At 43.3% G+C, this 22,672-nt stretch overlaps 1 protein-coding gene across 1 annotated transcript in view; it reads right to left on the bottom strand.

Annotated features, from left to right (window-relative positions):
- KSR1 (kinase suppressor of ras 1) overlaps positions 1–22,672 on the bottom strand; it is a 75,381-nt gene that overhangs the window by 17,525 nt on the left and 35,184 nt on the right. The window contains exons 2-7 of the mRNA XM_072881802.1: positions 19,008–19,148; positions 7,548–7,695; positions 4,910–5,381; positions 3,492–3,496; positions 1,505–1,565; positions 314–397 (exon numbers count right to left, since the gene is read on the bottom strand). Of these exons, the coding sequence (XP_072737903.1) occupies positions 314–397; positions 1,505–1,565; positions 3,492–3,496; positions 4,910–5,381; positions 7,548–7,695; positions 19,008–19,148 (911 nt within the window). The remainder of the gene's footprint in view (positions 1–313; positions 398–1,504; positions 1,566–3,491; positions 3,497–4,909; positions 5,382–7,547; positions 7,696–19,007; positions 19,149–22,672) is intronic.

Genomic DNA, 22,672 nt, shown 5'->3' with positions numbered 1-22,672 from the left:
TGCTCTGGACTAACAATCCAGACAGAGAAGCAAAAACTAAAATCCTCGCTGTTATTTAGGTATCCAACTCCCACTGCAAAACTTGCCCATGATCAGGTAGGAAGCCTGTGGCAGGGAAATAAATTTGGTTCATCTACGTGTCAGGCTACCAACCTAAGTGTAAATTGTGCCAAAGTGTCCCTTTGCCAGTTCAGAAGCTGACTGAAAAAATGATGCCACTGTTAAGAGTGCATCATGTCAAGAGATGTCACTGGCAAACTTTAATGAATCAAATGCAAAGTTCTTCTGAAAAAGATCATCACTGTGTGCTCACCTGCAGTACTTACACTTCACCCCGAACATCATGCTTTTCTGACAGACTTGGCAAATCTGAGATAACCAAGACTTTGTAGAGAACCTAAGTGGAGACAAGTGGGGAAAAATTATCTTAACTGGTGTCTAAAGGAAAATTCACATTTGTAGGTAGTTACAGACAGGCTATACTCCTTTAGCCCTTTCTGAAAAAGGCAAGTGGTGTTGCGGAAAAGACTTCTCACTTTTCTGATCAAAAGCAACTGAAAGAAGGCTGGCACCAACTCTGCTGGCCTCTTGCTAGCTCTCCACTCTTGGAACGGGGCTGAGAGGTGCTCAGAGGTGTCTCAGAGGAGACAGGGTGTGCATGTACACACACCTCTAGAAGGTACTCAAAGCTGCAGCTCAGCAATTACAGATCTGAAGCCTCAGGCAGGCAAAGATATCCAAGTGATACAATATAGTGATACAATATTATTTTCATAAAAAGCCTCAAACTGGAACTGAGCTTCACCTCATGACACAAGCAAGTACTGTGAGAGGGAGCAGCCAGCACACACTCCAAGTGCAGATCCAGTCCATGAGCATGTGCTCCCTATCCGTCGCTGGTGTCCCTCCTCAGGTCAGCAGGACATGTCACCTGGTGCTGGTTATATTCACCTGAACCTCTTTGTAGAACCGGGACCCAATTTATGGTGGGTGGTGGTGGGAGTGTTATCCCTTTTACCAGAAAATTAAGTGGATAGGTTTGTTTGGCATTAGAACTGGCTGGCCCAGTTTTGGTTTGGATTTGCAAAGGGAGGATGCAGGAAGCTACAAGGGAGGAAAAGGGAAATATATGCTCTTTCCACGTAGGGAGGAAGGAGCAGCTTCCCTTTCATTAGGAGCAGTGGAAGTGTTTTAGAAAAGCCATAGTTACACATCTGGCATGCTTGGTCCCATCACCCCATACACAACATTGCTACTGCTGGTACGCTAGTCATTACGGAATCACGAGTCAATTGGCTTTGTAAAAAGGATTTCAAGTGCATATATTAAAAATAAATTAAGCTGAAATACATAGTTAAGGCTTAACTTGGCAAATGAGGCACCCAACCCAACTTCAAACCCATCTTAAGAGTCGTGACTGCTACAAATGCACTAAATCGGATGCTGTCCTGGTCTGACCCCTCAGTTTGTCTCCTTTGTGGCTCCCACAGCATGTGTTGCTTACCTGTGTGTTACAGCTAAACCAAAGTCTCTTCGTACCGTTTGAGGGGATCCTTGGGAGAGTTCTGATGGAAAACAAAAGGATGTTTTAGGGAAGCATTACTCACAAGCGTGCTTACCAGTCTAGACAGAAACAAAGCAATCACTGTCATAGATAAGGACTAGTAGCCATGACACTGTTAGTAGCACAGCTGAGACTGGTTTGCCTTCTGCTATAAAACTACCAGATACTAGTCTTTTATTTGTTTTCATATGGAGGCAACGTAAGGTAAGATTTGGTGGTGGAATCATAATTCTTCCCTCTTTTTCTTAAATCATTATGTTTTACGTTTAGGGATTACAGAAGTCCATCTGATTAGGTCTAGGCCATTAAAACAAAGTTGAAAGTCAGACTTTACTCCCAATTGGTTTACCACGAATACCATCGCCCAGTTTTCATGCAGAGTCAGTAGACTTCAGAATATTCTTTTACACTGAAAATTATTATCTCCATTTTATAGACAGGGCCAGTGTGACCCAGAAGAATAAGAAGATTTATGTGAGATCACTTAGGTAGCTGATAAGTGCAGAAAGGGAGACCTAGACTTCAAAATGCCTGTCCAGTGCTCCTGTGGTTATACCACATAACTTCCTAAAAAATCTCAAATGCTAAGATTCTGGCATATTTCCTGAATTAAATCTATAGCCATATTGCAAATCTGAAGAAAACTCAAATCTGCAAGTATCAACACAGCTTCAAGGCTGGACACTGCCAATGCTTACAAAAAGCCAGTCTCTTTATTTGACCCTAGATGGCACCAGATTCTTTTTTATCATTATTCCAGTGAACTTTTAAAGGCATCTGTGTTCTTCAGCATCTTAGAATAGGCTGGAATGACTAGTTGTTTTTCCAAGGAATACTGCTGATCTAGTGTGGCCACCCAAGTGCACGGTCATCTGAATTAATCATAATACAACAGCTAAGATGGCTGTTAATATCAATTAAGATGGCTAAATCCTTACTGAAGAGTCCTTCTTTTATATAGAAAAGTTTGGAATTGAATAGGACTTAAAAGAGCCTACAGTATAGATTTGAAAACAGACAATATGACTATATGCATAGAAGCACCAAAATTTTTAATTTGAATTTATTCTAATGCCTTTTTTATTTATTGCGTAAATTCTATCACTCTCTACAGAGAAATGCTCAGATTTCTGCTTGCATTTTCATTTTACAATTTTCTTTCTATGCTTTTTCACTTCTGAAGGTAATTCTTGTGATTTTTGTTTTAAAGGGCATTAGATATATGTGTGGTGCTATAATGTCCTTATTTGGACTTTTATACTTTACAAAAAGGTGAGACACTTTCCAAGATGCCCATATCTCTCTACATTAGCTTCCAAGGTTACAGGTTGTGTCTGAGACAGACACACATAGCCACATCGGGATAGCTAAAACACTAAACGGCATTGATACGTTAGTGGATAAAAACACAAGTCCTAGTCCTGTAAGCCATTAAACATGTGAATAGACTCATCAACATCAGAGGAAGCATTCCACATTTAAGGACATGCTGAAGCGCTTCTCAGAAGGTTGCACGCCACTGTCTAATTTCATTACAGAGATACTTGGCAATGAATATCCAAAGATACTAAATGGTTAGCTTTGAAGTTATTTCGAGTACCAAGAGCCATCAATAACAGCTGTCTGAAGTCACAGACAAGCAATTACACCCAAACCCCTTGCTTTAGCCCTTTAAACATCAGTATTCCTTTTCCTTGCTTTTGTCATCTGAAGAAATACCAGGTACAAAAAAGACCATGTAAACACCCTGCAGTTCTCCAGTAGGCCAACTAGGCCAAGCTCCTGCTGAAGTTAACAGAAACTCTGGGATAGAAGGCCCTATTGAGGACCTCCAGAGGTTGCACAGGGATGATCAACAGGTAGTTGACAAGGACAGGTTCTTCTCTCTCAGCAATGAAACGAAGACAGCCCTGTAAAAATCTCTTACCGAACCTAGAGAGAAAAAAAAAAAATTTTAGACATTCATATTCATGTGACAGGATACACACTTTGCTAGAGCAGAAACTCCTTCCTGCAGCGTTTGATGTCAGGTTTACAAACATCTCTGACTTTGCACAGGCTCCTGAAGTTGCTGCCTAGCCAATACTTTCCTGCCTACAAATGGTAGTCTTTGCTGGGTAGAGCTCCAACACCAGCCTGAGTGAAGTGTACAAGAGTGCACCTGAATTTTGGGTTGCAGACGAGAAGTGTTAACGAGGCTGTGCAACTCAGTCAGCTGGCAGGCTGCATGGAAGTGCCTGAATCACAGGAGTGCTACATTTTGCAATTCCTAGCAGACTTAATCAATAGGACCTGGATCACAACAGAACCAGGTTCCTACCACTGAATTTCAAAACAAAGCTGTGCGTTGGCCACAGGTGCTTACTTGCTGTATTTAGACGTTCAGCAATTTGCAGGTTTTAGTATATACTTCATATGCACTCACAGTGTGGGAGAATACTGTACTGCTTACAAGGCTACGCATTTATAGTGAACTCATTCATGTCAATCAGCAGGCAATACCGTACTGCAGCATCAAAAGCACAGCCCTTTGCTGTTAATGCTCATACCCAAAATCTCAGGTCCATTCTGAGCGGGGCTAGTTTCCCTTATATAAAAACATAATTTTGGCAAAAGGTCCTCAGTAGAACAGGCTCTTTGAACTCTTCCAGGTGGTCAAAGAGTTAGGGTAAGTTGTAATGATCCAGTGCCTGCTACAGAATTTGGATGCTGACCTAAGTCTCTGTGATGTTTAGGGACAGCCAGCGTCTTTGGAAGGCACATTTCTTTCCCAGTTTCAACTATTAGTTAAATGTTAGATTAATACCTTCCATCCTACCTACAGGAAAAAAGTGTATCTCAAAGCCTGGATCAGTCCTAAAAAAGGCGTAGCCTAAGACCATTTGTCTTGTTATAGAGCTATAGTTGTCTATACTGTAATAAATGTGTTTTGAAGTTCACACTAGCAGCTAAAATACATCTTAAGATAAAAACATAAAAGGATACCAGCCACCTGAACTGTGAGGAACATTTAAGGACAGAACAGAATTCCAGCACGTGGAATTGGCTACTAGATGCTTGAGAGAAACTGGTGGGATCCTTTAATAGCAGCAGCCATCCCAACCTCCCCAGCAGGTGCAATTTCAAATAAATTCAAATATATTTCAAGTAAATTACACTATTAACAAGCAGGTTTTGTGGTTATCTTAGAATATCCCACTGATACAGATTCTCAGACTACAGTGAAACCACGAGGAGGCAAATGAGCACCAGCTCTTTCACAGAGTCAGAACTGGAGCACTGAATGTCCTTTGGTATGAACACAGCCCACCAGTGCCCGTGGGGAAGGGGAAGTGTCATGCTTACTTTATTGGAGGAACTTCATCTATCCTGTTTCCCAACTGTGATTCATGGGACTTGCTCCTTGTGAGGGTTGGAAAGTTAGGTAGCAGCTGAAAAACCTTCCGGCAAGGGGGAGGAGGAGTCCGTGGTGGCTTCAACTTATGCCGTCTCTTGGCTTGAGGAGTGGCTGGTGGAGTGATAGTGATGCTGTGAGGAGTCCTTGGCGTTAACCTTCCACTGTGTGGGGGGAATGCAAAAGGGTCCAGGAGGTTTTCTGCATAGATAGAAGGTCCATGACTCGAGGCAAGAGAATCTGAAGATGGGATTGTAGATACTGACACAGAACGTGCCTGCTGGCTGTTGCCCTTGGGAAGGTGCAGTACAGAGGGAGTCCATGAGGGCGCAGAGGAGCAGGGGGATTCGGTCATGTTTGTAGAGCTGTTCTCTCGGCGTGCCTCAGAAAGATTCATCAGCACATCATCTTTTAACTCCCCACCTGTTCACCAACCGTAGCAATGTTAGCGACTGATTAAAATGAAAAGCCAATGTAGATACACATACCACATCATGCTACTGTAGGCTAGAAGGTGTTTTTTTCCCCCCCTGCTTTGCACCTAGCCAAAGTGCAAGCCTAGTTTCTCCTCCCCTGACACCCATCTAAGACATCAGCTAAAGTAACCTTTAAAACTAGAATGGCAGTAACTACCCTTCTTTCCTATCTGTAGCTACGTATCTCAAAAGCTAAAATCAGGTCCTATGTTCTAAGATGGGCTGAGTTTTAACAGATTGGGGCCCTAATGAAGAATGTGGGAGATGCATACCTACATAAAACAGGCACCCACATCCCACTGCAAGCCTACGTGGATTTGGTGCCAATCTGTTTAGAAAAATCTGTACATCCAACCTGGCACCCTGTTTGCTTTTAGACTGGTCTTTGGTAAAAAGACGAAACTATTTTCTATTAGCCAACAGAACTGCTAAATACCACTTAAATTGAGAAAGGCCATTAGATTGCAAATAAGGTGTATCTAGGAGCTCCTGATACTCTTTTGGCCATTTTTCTCTCTCTCTGGCATGTAACCAGTGCCTAGAACTCACCTGACACCTGGAGTACTGGGGCACTGCTGGTCTATTACAGGCAGCAGCACGCAGCACAGCTGCTGTGTTTGTTCAGACTGTATTAGCTAGAGCTGCACCAGGGTCAGACAGCTGGACAAAAAGGAACGACCACATCCTGCTGGATCACTGGTAGAGCCCAGCGCTGCCTTCTACAATGCCTAGCACTGTAGTTCAGAATGATCCAGTACAGCCTGTAGGCCAATCCTGGGTATAAACGGAAAAAAAGAGTGCAGGCAGCAAAGCAGGAAGGCACAGATTATTGGGATAATTTCAGAGGCTTAATTGATCAGAATAACTCTCTGTCTTAATTTTAAGTATGTCCTTAATGACTTAAATCAAGGTGAATAGTCAAAGCTTCAGGCCCTGATGTCCTATTGACCAGTCAGTGGTTGAAGAGATGATATACCTGGCTTTTTAAAAATGTCATTTCTTTATAAAAAGTGAATGCCATGACTTCTGAACAATGGCTGGTTTTGCCACAGCATGGATGGGAAATATTTGACAGCCCAGGACAAGAAAGATTAGAAAAAAGGAAACATGAAACTGAGCTGTTTGTTGACTTTTCCATTAACTAATCTTTATGATTTGCGAATGGTATGAACTGTCATAATACCAACAGGAAACATCACCTTCCAGTGACAGATTGATAATTGCTACAAAGAAAGATGTGATGCATGTTAGTACCAGTATGCTGTGAGAAATGCTCTCGTACAAACAGATCTTACAGTGCCTTTGAAAGTAGCCTGGGGAAGGTGACGGAAAGACAGTGAAACAGCGCTCTGGGAATCTTGAGTTTGGCTGATCTTAAATAACTTGGTCAGATCTATTTGCCTGCTGAACACAGGCATTTCTAATTACACAGTACCTTTCTTTCCATAATTTCAAGGTAAATCAGGGTTCTTTCTAGCTCTTGAATCTGCTATTGGAATTTGGCTAATGATTCTATCCATTCTAGCAGTCAAAGAAAGATAGCAGGAGGCAAGCGGTTTTAAAGAGAAGTGAATCAATTGGCACACTATGAGCTATGCAGTGATAAAGGGTTGTCGGAGCAATGTTCCTCTCTTCCAAAGCATTGAGCTGAACAATACTCAGGCTTCTGAGCAAAGTAATGCCAAACAGAATTACACCTTCTCTCTGAGCTAGCAATATTTGGGGAGGGGATTACCTGCAAGAAATCTGGTTGTATTTGTTACGTCAAGGATATGTGTACTGAATGATGGAGGATTAATGGAGCATTAGACACAACTCTGAACAGAGAGGGAATAAGGATATAGGCTACTGAGTAGGAGAGGATATTTCTACATACATTTATTTCCATTTATTTATTTGACATGCTGTCAAAACCAAATCCAATCCACAGCTCTAGATGCGTTTGATCACTGCAACTTCATGTACATCCAAGAGCCATAACCTGATACTGGTTACAGAATATACCCAAAGACATTCTCTAGAGGTTTTTGCAGATTGTTTCACATGAAAGGAAGCAGGATGGGGGATGGACTGCCAAGAAACGAATTCCATAGAACAACAAGGCAGCCTGTACCTGATTCAGTCACCTTCCGTAAGCAGCTCAGTGCCCCATTGAGTCTGGAGCACTCCTCATCTCTGGCACCACATCTCTTCATTGTTTCTTTCACCTTTGACTCATTCATTTCTAGTAAGGCATCTAAGGTTAGCTCCTCTGGTATCCTCTGCAGAAAAACAAGATGATACATTTTTTTTTTTTTAATATACATATATAAGTAAGACTGTCACTTGTTATTCTCATGTACTTTAAATAGTGCCACTGTCTCACTGCCTGGTCTGACTCATTAGTTACTCATTTTGGTAGTGCATCTCTCTTAAGGATCACTGGGTCAGTAACAACCATGCGGCAGTGCTCAGCAGTGCTCAACAGCTGCTCGCTCTCCTCCCTACATCACGAGAGACCAGGCGTATGCTCGAGTGTGCTCTGTATCATTAGGATGTTATGGTCGTTCTCTGGTATTTAAGTTAGGATTAGAGGCGACTGAAATATTCTTCTCCCTTGTGGAAAGTTTTCACTCAGTATTTTTGAAAAGCTACTAAAGAAAGCTTAACTTTTTCATTAAAAATAGCAGTCAGAAACAAAACAGGCCTAAAACCTGAAAAAAATGTCAGATAAAGATGTTTGGCTTTTCAGCAGGGAAGTGAAAAGTAAAAACAGTGAGGAAAATTACTTCTTTTGTTAAACAATAATAAATGTTTTGACAGAGAGATAGCGACCTCCTCCTCAAGCAATTTTTCCTTCATTAGAGAACCAGCCTTACCCGTATCTTGCTTGGAAAGATATTTGTGCAGAACTCCTTGTATGTCTTAATACACCAAAGCCCCCAAAGTGATAAGGTTTAGATCAGGCAGACACAAAAGATACAAGAGACTGGAAAGCATGAAATGATCTGGTATTTCCTGACACAGAACTGAGCTGTGTCGCCTCTCTCCTCCCCCATTCAAATGTTTCCAGTGTAAGTCTGCAGCAATTGTGGTTAATAAACAAAACCAGGATATTTAGCCCAGATACCCAGGAATTTCCCTGAAAGTTTTGCCTAAACAAACCTCACTGCTGCCTACTCTCACAATGAGATCACAAATTTCACAATATTTGGCCTCTTTCCTAAAGTTTCAACTCCTGGAATCAAGCTATATAAAAGGGTTTCAACTTTTATTTGAAGGGGAAACTCAGAAGTGTGTCTCACTGTTTGGAGAAACAAAAAGCTTGAAATCCTCTAGATTCTTAAACCCCACTTCCAACTATAAATCTAATTTGAATGTTGTTGAATGTCCTTTAACAATCACATCTTTCTTAATCCATGCCTTTGAGATCTGACGCATGACTTTTGGTTTTAACTGTGACAGCGCTGGGAACAGCCCCAACCTTTGGAGCTTTGTAGGTGGTAACACAAAGAGTAATCACATAGTTTCCATTTTTAGTAACTGTTGCATGGAGCAAAGTAAAAGAATAAATTAAGAAAGGGCAGACGTCTAAGAAATGCATCCTGCATCTTCTGTCACATGCCCTGAACCGGATGAAACACAAAACACAGCTGACTCAAGAAGAGGCCAAGAATTTAAATGAGCAGTAAGCACAAAGCAGGTCCGTAGTAGAGCCAGAGTTCAATGAAGTTTGGGTAAATTTTCTTGTTCTTCTATAATTAATATTAGCAGAACAACAAAAGCACAGATATCCCACTTGACGCTGGGTATTATTACTCATTTTTCTGCACTCCTGCACCACCAAGATGCAGGAGTAAGACTGCCCCATAAAGCTTGTTCCTGAATGACTTCCACTTGGGTAAAATGCAGAAAGCACAAAGACTCTGGTGAAAACACGGTGCAAAATCTGCTCTCCTGGGATTCCTAACCTGATATTACACCCCAAAGGACAGAAAAACCCAGGGGTTCAGATCATCTGAGTTGAAGTCGGAATGCGTTTCCACAACTCAAATATTCCAGCATGAAGCCAGTACAGGTTTGCTCACACAGATCCCCAGCTGAACTGGGCTGATAACAACAGAATTAAACCAAGTCTTTCTTATAGTTAGTTATTTCCCCAGCACCCCCTGAATTCCTCCCCCCTGCATGCAGACGGGCAGCTCACAGAAGCATCTTTGTTCAGCAGTATCACAAGGGCGGTTCTGCAACGCAGGACTCAGCCTCGCAGCGACACAAGCAGCTCTAAAAGGGACAGTGACTGGGGCAAACATGGAGTGAGTTTTAGTGTAATATGGAAGAAAGTTTTCTACACGACCACCGGTGCCCCCTGTGCTCTCGAGCAAGGAAGCTAATGTTTCCCCATTAAGCATAAGAGAAAGCCAATGTCTCTTACAAAAATATTTATCCCATTTCATGCTTTTACACGGTCTTAGAGTAAGCAGGATTACAACGATGTCATTCCTGAATTATCTTGAAACATTTCCTCACCCCCACCACTCCCCACTAAGAAAACAACCCAGATTACATAGCTACTGTTTTAAGCAGCAGCGTCATTCCAGATCCCAGTATAAGCTACCAAGTCACATTACCCAGTATCACCTCACTTCCCTATCCTTAGTATGACACAAATGTAACCAGTAACTTATTAGAGCTATTAGTAAGTCAATCAGTAAAGTGGAAGAGACTAAGATTTCCTCGGGAAAACAAAGGTTTTCCACCACAGCCAGTTCCATAGCCCAGGCTTTAAATGGCCAGCACAAGCAGCTGAAATGCAGGGCCAGCTGGGACAGGGCCGGTCGCAGTTGGGGCACAGTTGGGGATCTGGTTTCTCCAGTGTTGCTCTGTGGCAGGATCCAGAGTGGACAAACACCACTGATCTGCAGCGTTAACACTCAGGGTAGTGACTGGCACAGGGTGGTATCAAGGCTTGGCAGCGAACAATGTTTGGGCTGGCAGAAAAGCTAGTGAGCCACAATGCTTCATAAAAGCAAGTGTGGCATCAGGTACTGAAAAAGGTTCTCCCTGTCCAGTTTCGAGATCACAGGGAAGTCAGTAAAGCAAACCCCAATAAAATAATTTTAAAAACCCCAAAACACAGAGGCTAGAAAGAAAGGGGGAAGTCAGTCTGGTCTGCAAGCCTGTGTCCACTCAAGTCGACAGGATGCAGTCAGGTTCTCTGGTCTGTTCTCCTTTCACAAGGAGGGCAAAGTACAGCAGTTACCTAGGACAGATGACACGGCACGTTTGACAAGACCCTTGTACCCCTCAGTGGAGTAAGAAATGGGCTATTAGGCCTTTGGACTGAAAAAACTGAGCATATACACTGAGTGTGTGCTTCAATTTGTATCAGTAAGGCGGAATTGACTATTTTAACTTACCCCAAATTAGCTCTCCTGGTTGCGCTAGTATTGACAAGGCTTAACTGGGGAATTCCTATTCCCTACTGTAAGAGGCATGTGGAATGGCATCCGGGCTCAGCTCCTGGCTGTAACAGCACACACACTCACTGCTCCCAAGGCACAACTCACAAGCACAAAATTCTTGAGCTCACAACCAGTACAGATGCCCGAGGATGGCAGGGATGGGGTGTTGCAATATTCACGGAGCGGGCCCGGGTCCTGCACAGTGGTGTTCAGAGCCTCACAGGTCCTTCTCGCGTTCCCAGAGGGGAGCACAAAAAATGTTTACTGGCACAGAGAACTTAGCTGTCATCTTTGTCCCATGGCAGCTTGATGCTTAAACACCAGGATTGCCCGTTCTTGCAAGTCCGATGGTGTTTAGTGCTTTTCTTTTTTAAAGATCAAACCTTTGCAATCAGGAAACCCCAGCTTTCACTTTTAATTTTCAAGCCTTCCTGGTTGCAGAGAAAAACCTTGAACACAATTCTTAAAAAATTACAAAACATTCCAAACTATTGAGCTTTTTAGAAGTGTTAGGGCATTTTTTCCCTTTGTCTCATTTGTTTGCAGAACACAATTACTATGGAGGGCTTGATCACCCCTAAGCTGACTGGTTTCACTTCCTTAAGTAGGTCTGTGCTCTACAACTCAATGTGTGGCCTGCCATGAGAAGCTGTAACGGTTCACACAAGGCACAGCTGAGCAGCAAAGGGCAGCCCCAGCTCCTCACTGTGAACTTTGCTCTGCATCCCTAGCACGATCTCACGCAGACACGCACCCTGACAAAGGGTCCAGCGTGCTTCTAGCTTGCCTCCTTTCTGGGCCTGCGTGTAAAGTCCAATCTACTCTTTTGCTCAATAGTTTAATTTTAGAAAGACAGAATAGCAAGTTGTAGGAAAGTATAAGTACAGAAAAGGAGATTATATTTAAACAACCCCAATGACCTTGAGCTGGGAGAGCTCAGACTTTCTGAACCTGCTGCCAGCCCCCATGACACGTGACAAAAGAAATAAGCCTTAAAAGGGGGGAGGGAGGGGAAGTAAGAGGCTTTCTTTAAACAGCCACTCATGTGCTGCACATATGTGGTGGCTTAATATAAAACTGGTCAACCTGATCCCTGTAAGATTGGCCTGATATGATTTAGCTCTGTGTTAGCCCCCCAGCCAATGTGATAATGATGAGGGTCACTAGTTCAGGATGACTCTTAAAGCAGGTTCCATCGCTGCTGATGCTCTGGCTCAGCTACTGAGTTGGGGGGAAGAATGTCCCCTGCGAAGCGCCTTGACAGTGTCCATCTCAGAGGAGCATTTGGTGGGCTCCAACCCCCTCAGTGCAAGTGTGATTCTGGGCCCTTGCAAAGGGGTTACTCCCAATCCTCAGCACTGAGGGTGAGAAATGTGGGTCAACAGACCTCTCTACCTGCTTCTTCATGGGTGCTGTGGCTTTAACAAAATACAGCTTTAAAAAAAAATGCAGCTTAAAGGCTCGCATTAGGGCCAAGCTAAGTACCATCTCCCACCACGCCTTGACTACAGAATGACAGGGGAAGCTGCAAGATATTCAGAGACTACTCTAATAATAAGGTCAGATTAAAAAAAAAAAAAAGAAAGAAAGAGCAGGAGGAGACAGAACCTGCTTTCAATCTTTCAGCACCTCAAAACTGCCAGCAAAATCTAAAGCCTTACTTACCACACATTGCTCAACAGAAGTGATGCTAAAAAGCCCAAACCAGGAAATTATTCCTCTCTACCAACAGGTCAGAGGACTTTTCTACAAAGCCCTCCTGCTTATCAGACATACAGACTGTGCACTTCATGGTACGCATGTTTAAAAGAGAGAAAACTAAACCACAGTGTATCCAAGAAGCCATCCAAAGGTTAGTCTCAATTAGTCAGGGTGAAGAGTTCACAATAGTGTAAGAAGGTCTTTAATCTTGTCTGGTGTCCAACTTAAATCCCTGAAACATGGCAAAAATGCTGGTATCTAACACAGTGGATGGGTTATTTTTGGTAAAGATTCCTCCCTGCAGATAAGCCTACAGAGCTAATGCTGCTGCTAGCACTCTGCAAAATCAGTCTGACCTGCTCCTCAACCTAGTAGACATGGCTCTTCCTATAAAGCCGGACAGTTGTCAAGGCCCCAAATGCCTCCTCTTAAATCAATACATTCCCTCACCAATCATCTTCCTGTAAAGCAGCAGATGCTAGAAGAGAAAGCCCATTACATAAGGTGCTTAAATTCCCACTGACAGCTCTAATCAAAGCATGTAAGGATGCTCTTAAGAACATCGTGTGCCTGCTAGTTGTTATTTTGCTCTGGTTTTCTGGTGTCCAATGAAGGTGGTACTGAAAAATTGTATTATTGAATTTCTGGAGATTTTACGGGCATTCTGGAAAGCCTCTCATGAAATTTCTAGCTTGCATTAAGCTGTGAGCATACACAGGCTACGGTTTCACATAACATCTCCCTCTTCACTGTTTTACCTCTCGCACAACAGGTGGGGTGGAGAGGAGCTGACAGTCTCAGGGCATTCCCATTCAGTTTGCTCTTTGTGGACAGGATAGCTGCTGTCACTTACTATTTTTCTGTGGGAAGACAGATGTAGTGGTTGCAGTGTTTCACTGCAGATCCTGAGGGGTAGCGTGAGCCTCATGCTGACCTCAAGCCATGAACGAGTCACAGTGAACAAGGCTGTGCAAGGGGCACCTGGACCCCTTGGCAGGGGAAGGGAACCCTGGCAGTAGCAGAGAATATTTTCCAAGAGCTGTTTACACTGGGGAGGGGCCTTCAGCTGGAGCATGGTGATGGAGTTTTAGGTCCAGGAAGCCTGCAGGACAGAGTTAATTTGCATACACACAATTAGCACATTCAGGATCTCTGCTATCTAGCAGTCCAGTCAGAGCTTCTGCCACCAGACCCATGGAAATGTCCAGCAAATGGCGAAAGTCCTCATAGTCTGTTCATGTAGATATGCTGACAGAAAAAGATGAGGGGATACAGCTGTGGAAACCTGATAGACTTAAGCAGATCAGCTTCTTCTATTCCCCCAATCAAAGTAAGGATGCACACACATAAACCCCGCACTTTTCCTCCAACAACCAATCAGCACGATCTGCTACAAGCTAGATCACAGTCCAAGCAAGCATAACCATCTGCCATGGTCTCATAGTATCAACCCTATGCCAATGCCTCATCCTCTACAGATTTTCACTGGGGCAGCAGGAGACTCTTAACAGACAATTCTGACTCAAGGCATGAGCCTTTCCTGCTCTGCTCCCCAGTGTGCCAAGCGCTGCTCCTGGCTTGCTCAGAAACCACTCTTGACTGCTTACAAGAAAGTAGGTCTTTGGCATAAATGCTAAATGGGGAATGAGACAAGTTTCATAAGCAAAAAGGAGGTATTACAAAAAAAATATATACATTGGGAGTCAAATACATTCCCCAAATGCAACAGCCGTAAACCAGACCCAACCACAGTACTGTTTCATCTGCTCCCACAGTCTCCCTGGTGGCAAAGTTCGGCTTATAGCCAGCAATCACTAGGGCAGGATTTGCCCCTCCCTGTTCATGACAGTTATCTACGCTAAAAACAGCTTTCCAAACTTGATTGACTGGAACCCCTGCTACATGGTGAGCAGGGCTGGTTCAGACATGTTTCAGAAGATGATAAGGAGATGACTATGTTCTTAAGTTACTTTTTAAGATGGTGATAAGTTATATGTGGGAACAAATATAATAGTGACATTTCTGGGAAGAACAATGGTAAAGACAGAGAGAATCTTTTTCTGTGGTACAGAAAATAAGCCAACAGAGATTTTTTTAATCTCTTTTTTTTTGGTAGACATGCCCCAAGCCCAGAACCTAGTAAGTAGCTCTGCAAGAGACTTCTTCCATAAGCCTAAGAGTGGGGACAGTGCTCTGTTCACATCCTCCTTCCCTCCCACTCCCCCCTCAATTCTTAATTCCAGCTCTCAAGGGGAGCAGGACAATCCAGATCAGTACATTTTTCTAGGTCCATTTTCAGAGCAACTTTTACCCACTGGAGACCACTACATAGCTTAAATACATCTTCTGTCTGCATGGTTCCTTGTCCTGCCTTTTCTAGTTCTCAGTTCAAGTATCTCTTTTTTTTTCCAGTTTCAGTCCACCATTTATGCATCCCAGTTAACCATTTATGCATCATTTATGGTATCAAACTACATGTACACAGTGCTAATGAATCTCTAGGACTCCTAGCCAAAAACAAGGACTCCAGCATTTCCTAGAAAAATACTTTAAAAGAAAGTTACAGAACAATACTAGTCCAGCTCCAAAGCAGAGCCTGCTCCACACTAGCCACCGTTTTCTATGATAAAAATCTGTCTGGCAACTGATTAGAGGAACAATAACAAAGAAACAGAAATAGCACAAGTTGGGGTAGGGGTTCAAAGTTTCCTCACCTCTCAGAATTGTGTATTCACAGAGAGCAAACAGGATCACAAACTCGAACCTTGTATTCACCACCTACCTCCAAGTCTGCTAGGTCCACACAGAACAGCCCTTTCACTCTCCGCAGCACGACCGGCTGACTGTTATCCATGTTCACAGGAGTTTTAGCTGTTGCCCAACGCCATAAACAGTGCATTGTTATGACTATAATCTCTTCCAGAACTAAAGGATTTTACAAGCAGTCATTATTCTTGTTTTAAATATAGGTTTTCAAAGAAAGAAAGGAGCCCGACAACAAGACAGCAATTATAACAGCAAGAGCTTTCAAGCTTCACAATGTCTAGAGCAAGTCACTGAGCAAAAATAGTCTTCACTCTGGACTAGAGGAGTCAGCAGATATTCTAAATTAGAGCCGGTGCTCTATTTCTGACAGGAGAGCCTGGCAGCTTCTGTGCTTCCCTGCATGGCAGCTTTATTTGGGAGAGGACTGGGGGGGATACAGGGGAGCGGGAGAGAGAGAGAGAAAAAGAGCATTGTTTCTCTAACCGCTGAGCTAAAAAACTGCTTGCAATTAGGCTGTTTTTCAAAGGTGTTATGTCACAGATTAGCACAATCTTGAAATACTCCCTCCAGCAACACTAGAAATGCAAAGGGAATCAGAACCATTTAAAAAAGCAAAAAACCATGAACAAACAATGGGCCACAGGAGAGCCCCTCACCTGCACGCACCTCCTGCGTTGTACCTGCTGTTTCTATTTAGACCTCGGAGGTGGACAGGGAAGGGCTGTGTTGCAGCTGTTCTCCAAGACTCTACAGGTGCTTGGCAACTTCTCCAACTAGTTTCAGAGCCTAAAAGTCTCAAGAAGAGAAGACTGTGCCTAACATGAATACACTATCACAACGTTTGTGGGGTTTTCTTTCTCTCTAGCACTTTTTGGAAGCACTAAGAAGGAAACCCAGTATGACTATTTCAGTTTTACAGTGAGCTAACAGTATCTTAGAGATGGGAAGTCATTCCCCAGTGTATCTTGTACAGCAGCCACAGAACCAGGTATGGGACTCAAATGTCCCCGTTTTCATTGTCTGTCTACTCAGCCATCTCTTTAAAGGCTCCCTAACCACTTCTCTCCCCAGTCATGTCACAGGCAGTGTGCATAAAGCCAAGGGAAACCATTATTTACTTCTTAATAACTAACCTATTAAAGCTCCTTCTGTCAGTGATTTCCATTTTGAAAGCATTCAGCTGAATTGCGGTTCACATGCTGTATAAAATCTAAGCAACAGCAGGAATGATCCCATGATACCTGTAACATTTCTGAAACACAACTCATCACAGACAAACATCTCCCCTGCACTGTCTGTTGATGTCCATGCCACAAACACCAACAGTGGCTGCATTGCTATTTTCTAAGCAGTGAAATAACAGTACAAAAAAAATCACTGCGAGAACAGAGCAATTGGTTTATTAGCCCAGCTATTTCCATTTCCCCCAGATTACAGCCTGTCCCAGCATGCCTACTCAAAAATAATTTTAACGACCAAACGGGTGTCGCAGTTCTCCTGTCCAGCTAATATAAATGCTACAGAAGCTGTCTGCAGCTGCATGAAATGGATGCAAAACTTTTAAAAAATAACCATACATTTGGAATCACAGATGAATTTAAATGCTTTGTACACCTCTTATATTTCTGTCCCAGAGAACAGAAGGAACTTAGTTCATTACACTGGTCACTGCTTGGGAGAGGGTAGCAAGAGAGCATGAATAAAAATAATAAATAGTTGGAATATGTTCTCTTCCTGCCTTACACCAAAACCAAATTTGTTCACCCTTTTTAGTGACCACACAAGCGGAAGGGCAGCCTCAACACTGTTTGCTCCCTGAATTAGCAGGATGTGGCAGATTTGAACTGTCCACCTCCCTCCCCCTTCCTCCACCCCTCCTCTTCACCTCTTCCCTTCCCCCAGTTCTGCAGGCATCACAAAGGATTTTAAAAAGAGCTACAAAGACATTCTTTTAGGCTCAGGCAATTCCAGTAACCTTAGAAACCAACAATAGTTGTGAGCCTGGCAGTTTGGCCACAGCAACAGGCTGCTTTTCTGTTCTCTCATTGTCACTGCTGCACCTTAAGCTGCACTACCCAAAACCTTGCTGGGCTGGAAGGCAATGTGCAGCATCACATTCAAAATAAATAGTAGCAAATAAAAGGAACAACTCGGTCCTGAACTCATCCTATTTTACCAGAGTCTGCTCAGTTACATCAGGACCAAGCTGGAATAACTTCCATGAAAATTTGCTGTATTTTTAACTCAGGCAGATCCCTGCTGAAGTCAAAGAAAACCTTTGCCTGTGTAAGGATCAAAGGAAACTGAATGAGAACACTGTGATCTGGCTTGCAGAGCCAAAAATGGCAAAAAGAATGGAAAAAGCCTTTTCTGCTTTGTTTAGCCATCAGTGGACTGAGCTCTACTTATATTGCCATTAACGTTACACTGAACTGAGCTGTCCCCAGTACAGGACAGCATGGGGAAGCCATGCACAGTCCAGACCCAAGGGAACAACCTGATGTCAGTGCTCTGCAGTCCTGGAGTTCCCAGTAACCACCTAAACGCGGCCAGGATTTCAGGCTCCTCTTCCAAAGGAAAAAAAAAAAAAAAAACACAAACAAAAAAACAACCCCCCCAAAAAAGTGTGTCGGAGACAGGAGCTGGGGTCCTTAGCTTATCTGGTCATTTCTGATTCCAGCATAAGTGTCAGAGTATTCTGTGCAGTAAAGAGGCTTCCAGTGATTTGCATGTTAAGAATTAAACTGTAAAGATCAGAAGGAGCCATGGTCTGCGAGCATGAACAGCTGATGCTGGCCACCACACAGACCACCACAGGAGAGTTATTCATTCCATTCTTTTACACTGATGCAATGCTCTTTGGTATCAGTTTGAAGCAGAGACTTTACTCATAGGGGCGTTTGTGTATAAAATGAAAAAACCTCTCTTGTTTATGAGCAAAGACTCCCACCCAGTCAAAATCCACCTGCCCATTACTGGGTTGCAGTCCACTTCATTTTGTAGTCTGAATGCTGTGTGAGGCTACACAGTTTCAAAACCATCAGTCTGGGAAAAACTTGTAAACTCTGACCCCTTTTGCTAGTCTGAGTTTAGAGGGACACAGTGCTATTGGCTATTTTTGGATCTTCACTAATTTATAATTGTGGCATGTATGCTTTTAGAAATAAGAAAACTCTAGGCTGTCACAACTCAACATTTTTGTCCATTTGTTGGATATGTCAGTGCACAAAATTGTAACTCTTGGTCCTTTTTTGGCTAGTGCTGGACACAGAATATAGTATGGTACAGTATTATTATTATCTAAAAGTTAGTAAGTGATTAAGTTATGACGTCATTCTCAGCCCTAGCAGGCAGAAGGAGAGGAGGTCCTGGTAATGCAGGACCTTTGTCTCATACTGAGCAATAGGTGTGAGGTGTTGCTTCAAATGCTACTATGAGAAGGAAGGAGGACAAAGGGAAGGGAGTATTTCAGCACTCTCGTTGGGTGATCACTGCTTTGGGGAGAGAGGAAGCACCCTTTCCACCAAAGGTTCCTCTGTGTACCCACATACTCCCAACCTTGCCTGAAAGTAAGTTCAGGAAGCTAACTTAAACCCAGCAGGCAGCTGGGAATGTCTTGAAAGGGCGGGAAGCTTCTGTGCTGAGGGTTGTCTTCCCCTTACCTGTACAACTTCTTTCCTCACATTGACAATGTCTAACCAGTCATTGAATCTTGGGTAGCTGTTGAGCTCTGCCGTCCTGTCATTCAGGGGCACACTCAGCTTACACTGCCGTTGTCTGTGGATGTAGTCAATCAGTTTCACCTGTTGGGATCCAGAAAGTAAACAGTTAAGTTCCTTGGGATATGTTGTCATCTTCCTGGGCAATGTTTGTACAGCACCTAGCCAAAGGGGATGCTGGTTTGTGAGTGGGGCTCTTTCGTGATACAGAAATGACGTACTCTTACAAGCACTCAGGGAAATTCATACAGGGAAGCACTTCCCTTGCACCGAGCATCTTTATTCTTCAACTTATCAGCAGAAGACAGGACCTTGCCGGGCCCATGCCTGAAGGCCTCTTCTCTAAACTCGTAACAGCAAAAGTTCTGTGCAGAGGCTGGGTGTCACATCAAAATATGAAAGGGCGTCCAAACCATTTGAAACAATTACATTCAGGTTAAAGGTACTGCACACAGACATGCAACTTAATTCGGGATGCTGTGGGTATTGCTGTTCTGACCTACAGGACTATCTGCCCTCTCAGCCATTGTTCCTCTATGTTTATTATATTCTCTTACGCCTGGACTTCATTTGGGCTACAAGATCAGTGAGGCAGGAATAGCGAAAGTACCCAAAGACACTGAGGCCCATTATCTGATGGGCATTTCTATTACAAAATCAACATTAAAAACAATGATCTTAAAAGAACAAAAATTCAGGCAATTGGACTAGATGATCGTTGTACATCATCTATTCTATTCTGAAGTTTTATTCCAAAGCTTTTATCACCTGACCATCTCATGCGAAATGCACTACACAGAAACCTTCACTTCAGACACAGAAAAATAAAACGGCAAGAAAGAATACTATTTGTGCCTTATGTTTGCTTATCAAAAAGAAAACATTCTCAAAAGATTTCTCACTGTGTCACACATTCCCATAGGGCAGACTTAAGCTTCAAAACATTCCTAACAAAACAATGCCTCAAAGCAAGTTAGCTGATCCATGATTTATAAACTAAAACATGTTCTTAGTCAACAAATTTTAGCATTTGGGACAAGATCAGACTACAAATGAAAAGGAAAAAACAAACATGGATTCTTTGACCACTATAATATCTCTCCTCTTAAGCTTCTACCCAAAATATTTTTGGTCTATGTATCCGAATAACGCTATGCATGACTTGTAGGCACAATCTCAGTTATACATGGGAAAGAGAATTAGATCACCTCCTTCCCCACATAAAGGATATGTCAGATATTACAGGGAAAATAGATATTGCATTTGATCTCAACTGAACGACCTCCATATGGAGCACAATACTTCTGATCTGCTCACCAGTTTGGGAGAGCTACTACTTCGTAGTAACTGTCCTAGAGCAAATGCATATTCTTCCTTGGCAATATATGGGAATCACCTGTGTTATTGAAAGGGGAAAATTCTTTCTCCCTCTCATCTTGTTTACTGTGACCCAGTCCTGCAAATGTATAACCATGAGGTTGATCCATGTGCTCTTACACACAACCCTGTTAAATAAGCAAGGCTCTGAAGGGCCATAACAGAACATGCACAGAAACACAGTTAACCATAAACAAGCACTGAGCAGGAGGACCTGTACTTACACAGGGGAACGACACTCTGCTAAGTTATTGCATTGCTAATACTATTCTTCTAAAATGGCTGATGAGACCATGGTTCCAGCTAGCCACAGTTTCTTGGGACTCAAGCCATTGTGGGCCTCAGTTTTTGGCCACAGCTAAAGACCGGTAGTCAAGAGTAGGAAAAGCCCTGAACACCATCCTTGGGATGGGAACAGAATGCAGCAATATTTGACTGAAGTGACCCCACCTCAGCGTTGGAGACCAGCACATCCAGCTGGATGTTTGTGGCTGCAACTTCAAAACTAAGCTATTTCCACGTGAATGGAAGAAGCATATAGATCACTTGCACTGTAGCTGCAGCTGAAGCCAGTGGAAGCCAAGTGGTAGCAGCAACCCCCAACCAAAACGCTACACTGGATGTTTCTTGGAGGTTGGTTGCATTCTAAGCAGCAGAACCACCAGTTCTGTGTAATGAAGAAAGCCAGCAGCTGTTGATAAGGCATTTCTAGCTTGTGCTTTCCTGTAAAGTTAGCTGAGGGTTTTGTTTTATGAGCAATCTGACTCCTCACAGCTATCAGGTATAACAGCAAGTTTGTCTCTGCTCACGCACTTCTGAATTCAGACAGCAGTGTCATGAAGTTTGAGATTTATCAAAAAGGGGGTTAATACAAACAAAAGAGATTCAAACTCTTCAGGCAATCAATACAGAAATGCAAAGCAGTGCCACTCTTAGGAGAGGCCGTTGTGCAATAAAAGGATTGCCATGTCCTAGAAGACTCGGCCATCCCTTTGCATTTACACTCTGACCACCCAGCTGAAACCAGAGGAACCTTTTAACCATAACTTCCTAACGTGGCTTTGGAGCATAAGACCTAAAAGAAATTACCTTGGAAATCCCACTCAATCTTTCTCAGTCTCAGTACCTCTTTTTATAAAAAGGGGATGATAGCACTTCCTTTTTTCCACCCTTTGTCTGCTTTCTCTAGTCAGACCCAATGCTGCAGAGCAGGGCAGGGCAGGCCCCTGCAGGCAGCCATGGTTCTGCCGAAGCCAGCTGGGCTCCGAAGGGGCTGGCGATGGGCTCAGCAGAGGCCTGGGCACCACCGACAGCCACGTTCCCACTCTGCGCCAACTAGAGACGAGTCAGCTCGCTCCCTCAGCATGGTGCCATATGCTAGTGTGACTGTGACTTTTAAACACTGCTGCAGCTCGTTCTGCCTGTACCCGTACTCTTTAAACTTGCTGTCAGCTGTACTCTCCTACACAGTTGCACCTTCAGTTGTACGCACCCCTAAATTAAGATGTCTCAGGAGTATGCGTGCTCTGTTCCTTCAGAGTTAACTCGGCGCAGGCAAGGGGCACCTATGATGTCATTGGCTGGCTTAGTCATGACCTTCTGCTTTCTCACCGTCGTCCATATTTTCCCATAACAGCCTATCCAGCGAGCTCTGCTGTTCATGGTCAGGTCAGAAATGAGCCTGGAGATGCTGTTCCAAGTATTTTCCTGCTAAGTGCTTGGTGTAAATTTTTTCTGCTTCTCATTGTACTTTTTGCCCACCTCACGGCTTGGCTTTGTATCATATACATCCTGACACAGTACAGCCAGCTGGCCCACATTAGATGCGCCCACATTAGCGCGACTCTGCAGATCTACCTAGCCATTACAAATAAGTCTGTGCACAGCTCGGGGGGTAACTCCCATATTAGGGGGAGGAGCTGGAAATACTGTCTCCTATGGTTAAAGCAATTGTTCCACAGTTTAGATTGAATGCTATCATGGCTCTTGACTTTTGCCTATCTGTCCTAAACCTCCTTTTTTAACAGGAAAGACCTACATTCTCATCATTAAGGTTTCATTCCACTCAAGATACTTGGTTCTGCTCTTATGGCCTCCAAATGTATCTCGTTTGCATCCTGGCTTCTTCCCTCAAAAGACATTAGGGAGGAAAGGATTACAGTGAGAAAGTGATGGCTTTGCTGCGGGTAAAGACAGGAACAGGATAGTCAAAGCCTTGGCAAGAGAAATGA

This window comes from Ciconia boyciana, chromosome 17 (genome assembly GCF_034638445.1).
Source record: "Ciconia boyciana chromosome 17, ASM3463844v1, whole genome shotgun sequence".
Classification (NCBI taxonomy): domain Eukaryota; kingdom Metazoa; phylum Chordata; class Aves; order Ciconiiformes; family Ciconiidae; genus Ciconia; species Ciconia boyciana.
The sequence above is the reverse complement of the archived record's forward strand: the minus strand, read 5'-3'. Positions and strand labels throughout refer to the sequence as shown.